Source organism: Triturus cristatus, chromosome 12 (assembly GCF_964204655.1).
Source record: "Triturus cristatus chromosome 12, aTriCri1.1, whole genome shotgun sequence".
NCBI lineage: Eukaryota > Metazoa > Chordata > Amphibia > Caudata > Salamandridae > Triturus > Triturus cristatus.
In genome coordinates, this window is record NC_140595.1 from 697,721,250 (window position 1) to 697,735,987 (window position 14,738).

The window sequence follows — 14,738 nt, forward strand, 5'->3', positions numbered from 1 at the left end:
CTTGGTACATTGGTGTCAAATAACTTTTCTCATCTTTTCCACCTAAACTATGGAAAAATGATATATACAATTAAGAGACTGCTTCATAGGTGGTTCTTGCTCCCTTTGAATATATTAAGCAATATTTCTATGATAAAAATATCCATCTTGACTTTGTTAATATTTGTATCCTCCAATGTCCCTGTTAGGTTCTCTAACAGCCTTTTTTAATGTAATTAGATTCAGCTTTTAAGAGTTTTATATGGAACAAAAAATCTGCAAGGGTTCATTTGGGGTTTTTACAATTCGGGAAATCACAAGGAGGGTTGGCATGTCCTGACAAGCGTATTTATTATCAGGCTGCTTTATTGGATGTTCTCTCACGTTATTTAAATGTATGTGGGACACTTGATCAATTATTTTTCAAGGTGCTGATTTAGGAATCTGAGATTAGCTTACCAATGTTTATAAAAATAGCAAAGCTACCAAAAAGAATTAGATATAAGTTTATTCATGATATTAAGGCATAAACAACAAGAGACAACCTGCCTCCATATACAGAAGAGCAGAGTATCTCGCTATAATTTGGGGACTTCAAGTCTCCAAAGAGCCACGTGATTCAAAACCATACTCTCAAAAGAGCCATCAATTATGAGACAATCATCTTATTTAGTTGCAAGCTCTTCAGTATATAATACAACAAAACATATCAGTATACATACCAACAAAATATGTACATAATTTGTATCCATAGATAAGTTTATTTCACTCTGGACCATAATCAAGGGACAAATTGTGAGTAATTGTGAGTAATTGTGAGTAAGTGACAGAAGAGTGTAGTCTAAATTTCGGGTTACCCCATTGATACTTAACTCTATAAGTGCAGGAGCTATCCTGCAAGGGTACTTTCCTTTCCTTCTCTCAACCTTGTGGTCGAATTATGCCAGATAACGAAACACTCTCGTACACAGAGGACTATATCAATAGATTAATACAGGGACAATCGAATGCTAGTTTTTCTAACAACCAATACCCCAAACATACACTTCTCATTGAATGAAAAGATTAATAAATTAGTACGGCTGGAGAAAAAACTGGTCCGCACACGTTTACATGGTCACCTGTTGACAAAATATCTCCAGGCAAACATAATCCCTGTAGGTTTACAAGTGAGAAATGAGCCAGCCATCTTTGTTGACCTCCCTAAGTTTAAAGAAGGTTTTAGTTTCGTAGCTAATTACTGCTTCTGCCATTGGATGGTGCTCGGGAACGAAACTGCCATAGAACAAGTGGAGAAACTGCTTTAGGAGATTACCGAACTTAAGCTCAAGATTGCTGGGGACAGTGCACTAACTAATGCGAAGGAGGCTTTAGAGCGATTGGAGAAAACCATAAAAGAATTTGACACCAACACACAGACCAAAAAACTTGAGAAATTGGCCAAGGATATAAGTTTCTATGACAAGAAGATCACATATCCTTGCTTGCAAGAAGATTACTTCAAACAAGATTCGCAAGGACGTTTTTTCAACAGGGGGAGAGACGGGCATCGAGGAAACCGTCGGTACACCACCTTCTCTGAGTCATCTGGCTCAAATAGTGCTGGTAGTGAGGGAGAACAACTTTAGTGGAGACGGAGTTCCATGTACACACATTGCTAAGTTAGCATAAGCGTCTTAGATGTAAAACGCCATCTTGTCACTTTTTGCTGCTTTTGCTCATGACACTGCAGGCAGCTGTTGTTATATTATTATAAGAAAGACTGCTTGCTTGCTTTTTCTTCACATGAGAACGGTCTGTTGTTCACATCCCTAGACGTGCACCGCGACCTTAGTCTGAACACTGTGTGCAGAAGCCGTCAAGGTCAAATAACAATGTATGCTTTTGAATTTATGTTGATCGGCCTACGCTCTAGCCATAACACTCACACAGCTGCAAATATCTGAAACTCTGGTGCCTTTAATATTGCATTTTGCATGCATGATTAGGACACTTTTGAGAAGACCTTTTCCAGACACAGATCAGAGCTGATCCTGTGATGTGATTCACCTAAGCTGATATTTACGGTATAGGGTTCCCCATTCAAACCTAGAGACCTTCTATTAGTTTCATAATACTAGCTTACTTGTGAAGGAGGGTGGCTTTATTCCATTATCATTCATAACATGATTTCTCCATTCATTTTTTATGGTATTGTAACAATGCTGATGGTCTTGTTTTTATTTATTTGTCTGCTTATGTTAGCCAAAGTACTGCATCTTAGGGCACGTAGTTAAAAATAAACATTTTAAACTTTACTGTGTCTCTGATTACTCTTGTTGTGGACTGATATGAGAATAATAACGAAAAGGTGTTTCTGATTCCCACCATTCCTAAGAGTACTCTAAGTCGTTTGTTCTGGGTTGTCTAATCATTGGTAGCTTCGAGATGATACGGAGAACAAATGAGACACTGATGCTAGTCGGATAGGGGTTCTGGGTACTGAGGTGAGTTTTTGGTACACCACCATTCACTGAGGTCCTGGTTTCCTACGCATAGTTCTGTGCATGAGCAGAATCCCTGCAACATGGTGCACCTAACGTTTGGTCTTATGATTGAGACGCCTTAGTAGTGCTTATATTAGTCCATGACGCCCTCACTCTTGTTTTCGGATAGCGGGAGTGACGGTTTTAACCTACCTAATAGTTAATATATAGGTTCTATCAAGCTTGTCAATTAAAAAGGTTTTTACTTTATACCCTTTTTGTGCTACTGTTTATATAGATTTGTTTTTCTTCTCTGTGTCCTTATGGCTGAAGTCGCTATTGCGGCGCAAAGCCGCGCACCTCTCTGGCATCATTTGACACACTTCGGTGTGCCTGATGATGGGATGTCTATTATCTTTGTAGTGAGTGCCGATGCATCATATCCCTATGATTTATTTTACTCCTGGGTTACTTTGCCGGCGGTGAATGCGGACGACAGAACGTTTCCCTCTTACACTCCTACAGTTGTCCCAGTGAATTATACGCCATACAGGACGCAGGAGATTCCGGTTTCCGCTTGGCAGCATCGTATTTGGTTCAATGGCGCCCTCCCCCACACGGTTACACCAGTTTGTTTGGGCCCCTTGTCCATTCCAGGGGTCACTTGGCCAGTACTGGCCGGGTTCACACCACATCCACGTTATTTGCATGCCATGGTGGATGAGTTACGTCAACTCCGTACCGACCTGATTACGGTACATCGGGCTTTAGTGCAATACGTTTCACGCAATGTCCAGGTAGGGGCACCTGTTGTTGCGGGGCAACCAGCTGGCCCGGCCGGGATTACTATTAGTCTCGTCATGGTTAATTCGGTAATGGGCAAGTGCCCCCAGAATAAGGACGATATGCCTTATTGGCTTGCTGAGAAATTTGACCAGCTGGAAGCCATTTTTCCGAATTCTACTCCTGTGGAAAAACACAGGATACTCACCATTAGTTTGCAGGAAGATTTAGTCCCAGAGGTGGCCGATTGTGATAACTGGGGTAAAGTTTTTGCAGCAGTCTACTCGAAGTGCTTCGGCACCCCGTCTATGGCCGTACTGCCCTCCGTGATCAAACGCGTTCAAGATCAACATGGTTCGGAGGCGGTGGTCGAGTGGGGGATGAGGCTTGTTGGTGTGTTCGACATAGTTGCCACACTCATCCTTGGTAATGTCAAGGGAGATGCGGTTCACTTTCAAGTGTCGAATGCGCTGCGCCTCATCGACGACGACGATAAACCCCGCGAGTTGCCTTAAATTATTGTGGAGGCGTATAGGACCATTGGCCGCAGTAGTTTAGGGGTTAAGCCTTCTGTTCAGACAACAGCTGGACAACAGCAAACTTAGATGGTTCGTCTTTTAAAGACGAACGTCCAGCTTTTCCGAAACAAAATTGGAAAGCTAAGAAACAGGGGAAGCAGCAACAGAAACAGGGGTCTCGTCCGGCGTCGCCTCTACAGGCGACTGGTGAGCGCACATATGATTTGCGCGATCGCACTAGGATTAGGTCACCTGATATAGTTCAGGTTACTGAACAACGTTCTCTTCGTTCTTCACAGGAAACATCGGTCTCACAGTCCCGTGGAGGAGAACGTGGCAAAGGTCGGGGTGCCCAACAAGGACGTGAGCAGCCCCGTCAGCCTGACAGTAAAGGCAGGCAGGACGAATTTGCACGCCAAAGACCCCAGTTTCAGAAGAAGAAAGTTGCTGCATTTACAGCGAGGTATGCCACAGATAGTGAGAACGCAGCTTCGGAACCTGACATGGGCACTAATGGTGCTCAACAGCGCAGTGGAGGTTACAGTAGTGTGGCTAGCACTGTGTCCATATCTGGTGGCGACAGCAACTGACACATTTATTACTGTAGAAACTGCTGATACTAGAGTGGCTCCCCCTGACAGACTATATGACATAGTCATTTTAATAGAGGGTGACATACAACGTACCATAAAATGGATTTTGGGAAAATCTGACCTCTACCTATGACATTCTTTCAGCAGAAGTGGACTGGCCCCAGCTTTCGTTTTGGCCGCTCCCAGAGGAGAGGAGGTAATCCTCCCATTCTTCACGCACACTGTGCCGAAGGATCAGGCTCAGAACTTTGCAGAAGAGTGGGCTCAGGTACTTGCTCCGGCTTTGTACCGTACTCAGGTTGGGTGGGATAAATTGTCAACAAGCCACGAGATTCCATTACGGTCTATGCCCCAGCCGCAACCCCAATATCCCATGTGCTGCGAAGCTAGATCTCACGTTGCAGAAATCCTTGAACAATTGGAATATCAAGAAGTTATTGAAACATGTGTGTCACCCATGAATAATCCTGTATTCACTGTAACTAAACCTGATGGGTCGTACCGCCTAGTTTTGGATTACCGGCATTTGAACTCTCATTGTCGGACTTGTGCTGTACAGAATACCCACAGTTCTGCCCTCGTTGATAGTCTCGGGAGAAAAATGTTTAAGACCACACTTGACATATCCAATGGCTTTTATAGCCATAATCTGTCCTCTATTAGAAGTTAATGGACAGCCTTTACTTCAGGCGGCAAACAAAAACAGTTTAAAAGATTAGCCATGGGTTATAAAACAGTCCACGTGTCTTTGCCGCACGAGTAGTCTCTCTGTTAGAGAGCATAGACCCTGATGCGTACTTGTATGTTGATGATATCTATCTCACAGACGACGAATTATGGCTGCATCTGTGTCGCATTGACCGCATCATTATCATGTTTCCGGACTTCGGTTACAAATTCAACTTTGCGAAGTCACACATTGCAGAGTATACAGTGTTGTTTTTGGGCTATGAACTCAACAATGAAGGCCGAGGATTAGCCCCTCACTTCCTGGAGAAGTGTGCATGTTTGCGTGCTCCGACAACACTGAAAAAATTACAATCTTTGCTGGGTTTTCTACATTTCGGGCGGACTTACATTCCCGATTATGCCCAGTGTATCAAGCCGCTATATGCCTTGGTACAACCTACTTTTTCCAAATCGAGCTGGCTGCCAGAACATTCAGCTATCTTGCAATCTTTGTAGGCTGATCTTCTTGCTGCGAAGTACTTACTGACACGTGATAACCACACTAACTTGGTGATAAGAATTGTGCCTGGTGTAGTGGGTTTCACTAACTTAACGTTCAATGAGGGCGACACAGTCCCCATTGCTTACAAATCACACTCGTACACTTGGGCTGAAATGCACTTTTCCACTGTCGAGAAAGTTTTGACTGTGGTGCAGATGGCGATTCTGAAAGATAGAGCACTGTCGCAAGGGACACGCATGTTGGTTGTGACACCTTATCCTGCCCTAGAGGCAGTGCCTAAAGCCAGTGTACCTAATTCTAAAGCTTTGCATCCATGTTGGATACAATTGGCCACTTCCTTGACATTGCCGGATGTCACCTACATCTTTGATGCCTCATTGCAGACTCAGGAGTATTTGCAGTATGAGTTCGTTCATCCAGCTCCTCTGTCTTTTCGCCTGCTTGAGGATTAGCATTGTGTCATTTACACTGACGGTTCAGCGCAACCGGTGACAGAATCTAAGCATGCATATTCAGCGGCCTGCGCAATTGTGGCTGGTACTTTCGTGAATGGTGAATTCATGTCTGATGTCGTGTATACGCAGTAATTGGGTAATTGTACCGCCTAGTAGGCAGAGCTACGTGCTCTGTTGCTCGCACTGGAGCTTGCTGATCCTCGAGTTACAACTCTTATAGTGAGTGACTCATGTTACTGTGTTCAGTCTTTTAACCACAATTTATTCTTTTGGTCTCAAAATGAATATCGTGATTCCGAGGGTAGCACAATCAAGCATAAAATGCTTTGGGTTCGAGTAGCAGAACTTAAACAGAATCTGCCTCTCGTGAATGTAATTCATACTCTTGGGCACCAGCGAGTTGTTGTCCACGCTGTCGGAAACAGCTTAGCTGATGAAGCGGCGAAAACAGCAGCGGCAACATATCTAGTAGCAGCAGTAACAAGATCCAAAAGTAAGACTGAGGATGACATCTTGGCAGCTATTGCTGCAACGGAGAAGGGAAGTAATTACCCTAGAGGTTTCCCTTCTAAATACTCTTATCATTTAAGTCCTGATAAAGTTCCCTATGTGAAAATTAACGACGTTGGTGACAGATTGATTCGCAACGTGGACTGCAGACTTTCCTTGATAACAGCGGCTCACGAAGGTATGGCTTCTGCGCATGCCGGCGTTTCAGCGACTGTTACTCTCTTGCAACAACGTTACTGGTGGCGCAGATTGTATAAACAGGCTCGTGCTTACGTTCTTAATTGTGACATCTGCCAGCAGATTAAACCTTCGACTGCTGCGCGCCCACCACAAACACAGTTGTACATATCTAATAAACCACTTGGGTGTGTTTATTTAGATCACTGCGGTCCTTTCTCCTCTGATACTGCGTATAAGTACATCTTAGTTGCAGTGGATTCATGCACACGTTTTCTTTGGGTATGGCCGCAACGGAGTGCTGATGCTCGAACTGTCATCAGGGATTTGCGTGCCTTTGTGGGAATTTTCGCATGTAGTACCCTTCATTCTGACCAAGGTCCTGCGTTCGCCGCTAAGGCGTACAAAGAAGCCATGAGATCTTTGGGGGTCCAAGTCAAATTTTTGTCTCCATACCGGCCTGAGGGCAATAGTGTTGTGGAGCAAATGAACTGTGACTTAAAGCAATCCTTGACAGCTAGGGTTTTAGGTACTGGCAGGAACTGGTTGGCCCATTTGTATAGCGTTCAACGTGCACTTAATAATCTCCCTAGAGGGTCTCTGGGTGGGCGGACCCCATACAAAATGCTCTTTGGCATAAAGATGTTTTTCCCGGACCTTGATGGTCTAGACATGACGGCGTCACCCGCACCCTTGATGTAGATGATCACTGTGCTGTATTACAGAATCTACAAGAGACCAGAGACGGTCTTGCAAAGGAACACTTGCCCTCCACGACTGATGCTGCACTTCAGATTCCGGTAGTCAGCTGGCCACATCGAGTTGGTGACTAGGGGTGGGTGGAATTAGCGAAAGTGCCTTTCGCAAAATATCGCGAAACGGCACAAAATCTCCGCGATCTCGCGATATTTCGCGTGATCGCGGAGATTAGTGCTTCCGGTTGGGGTTTAATTATTTTTGTGACAGGAGCATCGTGCCAGAATGAATCCTGCCCTGCATATTTACCCAAGAAGATGCCACCGTTTTGTGCAATACCTCTACTCAACTCGAGTACTTTCTATTGGCTAATCAGTAAGTGCTACCTCGTTGGGTACAGCTGCGTAAAGGGCCAGAAAAGTTGTCTCCAGTCACAGTGGCAATGTGTGTCTGTAACGTTGCCACGGCGCCGACGGCCCTGGGGTCACTCGAGTCAGCTGTCCATCATAGTGGGGGAAAGGGCGGGAAGACGTTGCCCACCGCTGGTGTGTGTGGCGGGACTTCCATGCAGTTCACATGCCGCTTGTTTAAAGGGCCAGAGACCGATCAGAGCAGCAGACGAGGAGGCAGAACCTCCTGGTGTCAGGAGCTACATGGGGATTGCGCTAGAGAAAGTCATGGGTGCACAGAGCTCCATCAAAGATCACAGCTAATTTTTTACGGTAGATATGGGGAGAAAAGCACACCTGCCCAGCCTCGACCTAGCTCCCGAATGTTTTGTGCTGATTAATGCGTTACTGAATTTGAGCTTCAACTCGGGCCCCTGCTTTATTTATATCTGTAAGTGCTTCCTGTTGAGGTTTAATTTGTGTGACAGGAAAGGACTCAAGGCGCCAATTTCCGTTCCGTCGCGGATCGCGGAATTTTCGACATTTTCGCGTTCTGCGCAGAACGCGAAAATTTCGAATTTCGCAATTTCCGCGAGCGGAACGGAAATTGTCGCCCACCCCTATTGGTGACCTGGTCTGTGAGAAGGTGGAGAACAAGAAGGAGTTTGGCCCCTCTTATCGTGCTACAGTACAAGTGCTTGGTGTGCAGGGTACAAGAACAGTCATTTTGCCTCCACTTCCTGGTCGCAAAGAGAACAGGTACATCTTCATTGACAATGTCAAACTACAGCGAGTGGCTGATTCTTCTTAGTATGACTCCAGCGGTCTCTTTTCCTACAATGCTGAGAAATTCTGTTTTGGCTCCGGCGACTACCACCATGCCTGACATTGCCATTGAGATGCATAACAGTTACTAATCCTTTATTGCCACCACCGGCTGGTGGTCCAACTGAAGATACTGAGTATACTTATCTCACAGATGTGTCGTTGCCTGGTTTACAATCAACTGCAGTTGTCCAGTCACGTTTTTCATTTGACACTAGCTCTATGACTTCCAGTCCCCCATCGACAATTTCTATTTTTGCTGCTTGGTTTAAAAGACACCTTTTAATTCCCCCTTGGACTTATATTTGGCTGGTGCTCATAAGTATTTTTTTGTTTATGTCCATTGGATTTGTGGTGGTATTTTTTCGTCTAGTAAATGGACACTATCTCACCGAAAGATCTGCAATTAGATTAATAGATAGAACTTTGGCCCCCCACTCCTCATTGCACATCATGAAAAGGGACCAGGCTTTTGTGAATATTACTGCCTGGCCTGTGTTGGCTGGGATTGTATGGGATGCTGTTAAATTTCAAATTCATGGTCCCACAGAGGTGATTAATGTCCCCAATGTACTTGGTGTTTCTATGGGAGATGTTGTTAAACAAAACATCTGCTCTGATGATTGGGACGTCCAAGCCATAGAGGCTCTTTTTTGGGTTTTGAAATATTATGCTGTTTTGGATGCTGAAGATTTGTATTTAAACACGGCTAATTATGGGGAGTTGTTTTGCTACCAACACTATGGCAATCATTTCCTGCATAAAGCGAATACATTTAGAAATGTTGTCAATTATACTCAATGGGAACATTGCCCTGCGCCCGTTGAGGGCAGCTCTAAAACTCTAGTGTGAAAATGTACATATTTTACCGATTTCAGTGTATCTGAGCCTGACGCCTTTTATTTTAAAATGGCTGCGGAGTCAGCTTCCAAAGTTAGACTGACCCACACTAAATTATTGTATTCCAAATCCTTTATGGATGATTTGGCTATAGGGGGCTATGAGCTGTGGAAAGATACCATTGATCTTAAATCTGTTTGGGGTTCTAAAGCATAGCAGGTACAAGGTACGGAAGCTCTGCATCGTGCTTGCCTTATCCCAAACCACGTTCTTTTTTTAATTCTGCCATTTTTCAAACCACCTGCTCTGGATTGGCTACTTCTAAAAAGATGAATTCACCCTCTGATCCTGATCTGGGCGCTTATCCAAAATAGAATAATCACCCAGATCTGTCCATTGATGCGTTGCAGTCTTTTGTTACTAATACGTCCTTTAACATTTCCAACTTAGATTCTGAAGGATGGTTGATATGGCAGAAGAGCTCAGATTCCTGTCAACATCATTTTCTGGGTCTATATCCTGGCTATACACAGGTTAGGGTGGACCCCAGATTTGCATCTTCTCATTCTGTTACTACCTATTCAGTCGGAAAATTGTGTCAGAATTGGCTGCAACATTCCACCTTAGCATCTGTTAAACTTCATCTCTCAAAATTAAATAACAGAGTGGATTTGAATGATTTTGTTAGGGGTCCTGTGGGTGGCAGATCCAAAAGATGGGTGTATGGTATTTACAACGAAGTTTGGAAATTATCTCAAATTGAGGCTGCTTCCAGATTAAGAGCTATTGATCAAGCTAATTTGGAAAAAGTGCTAGCTGTAATCGATAATAGCATTAATACCCTTTCTTCCAGGATTTATATATTAGATAATATTGTTTCATCTGTTGTGGATATTGTACAGGATGATATGTCTGTTCTATATCATGGTCAAAATCAGTTGCGTTCTATTATGCAATTTGCATGGACTTTGCAAACATTAAAGGCTGGGAAGGTTCCCTGGGACTAAATGAATACATCATCATTATTCCTGCCATTTAATCTAACTGCTACACAACAATTCATGTCCATGAAAGATGCAACATACTCATTACTGCATAATCTTCGGGATATTCAGGACAATGAGGCGAGAGATCTGTAGATGTAACAAGAGTGACTCTTCTGCTGCTGCAACATTAATTGCCCTATCCACTCTAAATAGCATGGACAGGGCCATCTGCGGATCTTTGGCAGATGTTCCACATCTGCTAAACTTAAAAGAAGTCCCAAAATCTTAATGCTGTCAAAGTTTGAATAGCAAAACCACTTGCACACAAAAGCAAGTTGAACAAAGAGTTTTGTAGTGTGCAAACAGAAAGAGTGGAGGCGAGTGGAGAGGAACAGAGATATTCATGTGGTCTGATCTTTTTTTTAAGAGATCACTGTATAGGTGTGGGGATACAGAGACAGCAGAAGAGATATGGCGACAGAGCGGCAGATAGGATAGAGCGACAGAGTGGCAGAGCGGATACAGAGAGAGAGCGGCAGGAGATTAAGAGACAGGGCGGCAGAGGTGAAAAAGTGACAGAGGGGACACAGAGCGGCAGAGGGGATACAGAGACAGAGCAGGTGAGGGGATACAGAAACAGATCAGGTGAGGGCATACAGAAACAGAGCAGGTGAGGGCATGCAGAGACAGAGCAGCAGAGGGGATACAGAGACAGAGCTGCAGAGGAGATACAGAGACAGAGCAGGTGAGGGGATATAGAGACAGAGCAGCAGAAGGGATACAGAGACAGAGCGGCAGCGAAGATACAAAGTCAGAGCAGCAGAGGAGATACAGAGACAGAGCAGGTGAGGGAATACAGAGACAGAGCAGCAGAGGAGATACAGAGACAGAACCGGTCAGGGGATACAAAGACAGAGGTAGAGGAGATACAGAGACAGAGCAGGTGAGAGTATACAGAGACAGAGCAGTAGAGGGGATACAGAGACAGAGCAGCAGAGGAGAAACAGGGACAGAGCGGCAGAGGAGGTATAGAGACAGAGGGGCAGAGTGGATACAGAAACAGAGCAGGTGAGCGCATACAGAGACAGAGCAGCAGAGGAGAAACAGGGACAGAGCGGCAGAGGAGGTATAGAGACAGAGGGGCAGAGTGGATACAGAAACAGAGCAGGTGAGCGCATACAGAGACAGAGCAGCAGAGGGGATACAAGAGACAGAGCAGCAGAGGAGCTACAGAGACAGCGGCAGAAGAGTTACAGAGACAGAGCAGCAGAGGTGATACAGAGACAGAGCGGTAGAGAGGATATAGAGAAAAAGCGGCAGAGGGGATACGGAGATAGAGCAGCAGTGGGGATACAGAGAAAGAGCATGTGAGGGGATACAGGGACAGAGCAGCAGAGGGGATACAGTGACAGAATGGATGAGGTCTGTGTACAGCAGCAGTAGAGAGAAAAGAAATCTAAGGTCCGAGACGTCACACAAATATAATAGCGCTGCAAAGGAAATTCAGAATCCAGGAGTAGATAGTATTCAGCCACATTGACCCTGGACTAGGTGGTTCTCAGATTTTGATGTGGCGATGGGCAGAGGAAGGATTGCGAGATGTTGATTGAATGACCAGCTCCTTGGGTAACTCACCACCTGCCCTTTGCGTTTGGCTACAAATGTCCTCCGGTTGGTCTCCTTCAGCCAGCTGTGGTATTTCACTGGTAAGTAGTCCATTCCTCGATAAACATCTCCAGAAATGGCCATAACCCCCTCAAAGTCCTCAGCAGTTGCAAGATGGAATTCGAGCTGATGGTCTATCCCAGGTGGCTTTGGACAAGCCATCAGTCCTGCCTGTTTTAACCAAACATTTAAATGAAAGCTGGAATAAGATATTGGTGTTTGGAATGAGAGAGTTGAATCGTCAGTCTGTGGTTGTGTTACAATCTTTGCAAAGAGTTACATTGGACCAAAGAGCTTCGATATAAAAAATCGCAATGATTAACAAGCTCTGGGATTGATAGTCTAAAATACACAGCAACAAAAGATAAGGCAGACATTATAACAATTAATGTGCATGAATGTACTGAAGTGTAGTGCTTAATTGGCGTCAAAGGTTGCAGCACTCATTTTTTGGGACTGGGCCATATTTTTTTCATCAGGCTTAGACCAGATAAAGAGAGGTTGGCCAGAAAAGTGAGAAATGAGGAGGAAGAAAACGCTTGGGCAGGACCACCACTAGGGGGGAGCAGCTGGGGTTGTTTGCCCCAGCCCTTGCTCATTTCAGGACCCTGTATTGCTATTTCTACAAATATTTATTTATCATTAAAGCAGACCTTGGCTGCCTGCTTGGTGATATAGCCAAGATGTGGTGGGTCTGCCTCCAAATGTGGGTTAGGCTATTGTGATTTAATTTGAAAAAAATGTTTATGCTACCAGAAATGCAGATGGGCCACACATGTTGATTGTGACTTGGACCTCACAAAACTTTCTGACAGGTCTGTGGGAGTGCAGCAGGGCTTCATAGAAGGGCAGCAATAATCGGCCAGAGGAACAGCAAGTGTGCATCAGACACGGGGCTAGCACTGAATGTGGACAGGTTGGCAGGTGCTTTGGGCTGCTGATGTATAGAGTAACAGATGAAGTGCCTGGAAAACAAGTAATTTACCTTTGATAAACTCTCTATGGGGGATACTCTAGCTAACCTCAGATTACTCACCTTAAAATAACTCCCAAGGACCAGAGGAGGTGCAGAAAGATTTTACAGCAGTGTTCCCAGGCATCGCTAGATGGCACCATGAGGGTCCATGCTGATTCGATACCACTCGAAAGTGGTAGAGTGGGGTCACATGCAAGCACCACCGTGAATGATGGTGTTTTCAAATCACCTACCTGAAAATGAGTACACTTCAGTATCAGGGCTGGTTGGGTAGTTCTTTCGTTTTGAATTTTAGCTCATTATATTTCCCCCGTCATTTCTCTGCTTCTCCTCTCTTTGTTTAAGTGTTTCACAAGAGGACCAGGCAGTGCTTATGGTCTGCTTGTTTGCCTTTCATTTAATCTGCAGTGTGCTGCATTCCAAGTGGCCGCTTCCTCTAAACCAGGAGATCATTATGGAATGCTGTTGTCGATAGAGTTACCATTCCAAGATGGCCAACCTGTTAGTTCTAAATGTGGCAGCAAAGCTTGAACTTTAAACAGACAGACTATTTACAATACCTTTGAAAGATAGACACCTGCTGATGTGCTTAGTTTTGTTCTTGGAAACATATATCTGCCTTATTATGTTTTCTCCTTTCAACTTGTATTCTTTAAATTTATCTTGTAAATGTTGAGGAGTTTGGTTGTATCAGAGACTGAATTTAAGGATGAGTCAGTGGATTGATGAATGGATGCCTGAGTACCAAGATGGGTAACAGAGTTTGTGTATGATCACTTACTCTCTGCACCCATCAGTGACACAAAAGGCACTTTGATTTATAAGCCAGACCCATTGGCATTGCCAATGCTTGTTAGTTAAGCACTCTACAAGAGTGCATGTGTTTTCCACCCTTCTCCTGCATGTATTTCCCCCACCTCTACATCCCTGTGTTGCCCTCTCTCACCATGTGCTTTTCTGCCCCCTGCCACCACTTCCAATCTCCATGTAGCTCCTCTGTCTCTCTGTGTGCTACTGTGCTAAAACCCATTGCCAAAGGTAATACGTTCCAAAGGTGCGGCCTATTTTCTTTTGCCAATGCATGTTTAGAGTAAACCAAAAACAACCACAAAGACTGCCGCCCTTTAGGGTTTATTTATGGTATTAAAGGGATGTATATTTTATACGAGCTTAGTTTGAAGGCATTTGTTACAGAATAAAACTTTAACTTCAGTCCACACTCTACACTTTTCCCCACATAAAAAACCCACTCTAACCCACCTAAATACAAAATTCTCCCTGTGCACTCAAAGCTCAAAAAATATAACATTCACCAAACATTTATGTCGTAACTCACTCCAGATGCTGCCAGCACCCTATAAAGGGCTCTTCTTGCCCTCTGTGCATCTGTCACACCGTCCTACTCTCCACAACTTATACTCATCCACAACTACATATTTACTTCACATTCTCCACGCAATTTCTCACCATGTTTCTATCTCTTGCAGGCTGCCACCTCCCTCTCTTGGGCTTCCTCATGCTCAACTGCCCTGCTTCTGTTAATCCTCTGTTAAGTCCCTTCATTTCGTATGGTACTTTCTCTTGTCCTTCTCATCCCCTATGTTCTCTACACCCACCCACTGATACTCTCCATTCCACATGCACTCTCCTCACCCAGCTCGCTTTAAAAAAAACCCATGTTCTTCCCTC

General features: G+C 44.4%; 1 protein-coding gene across 1 annotated transcript in view; it reads right to left on the reverse strand.

The window, feature by feature from the left end:
• The window catches only part of LOC146780126 (histidine N-acetyltransferase-like), a 43,527-nt gene extending 31,183 nt beyond the window's left edge, over positions 1-12,344 (reverse strand). The window contains exon 1 of the mRNA XM_085637850.1: positions 12,044-12,344. Coding sequence (XP_085493976.1) covers positions 12,044-12,235 — 192 coding nt within the window. The 5' untranslated portion in view covers positions 12,236-12,344. The remainder of the gene's footprint in view (positions 1-12,043) is intronic.
• Between the last annotated feature and the right edge of the window lie 2,394 nt (positions 12,345-14,738).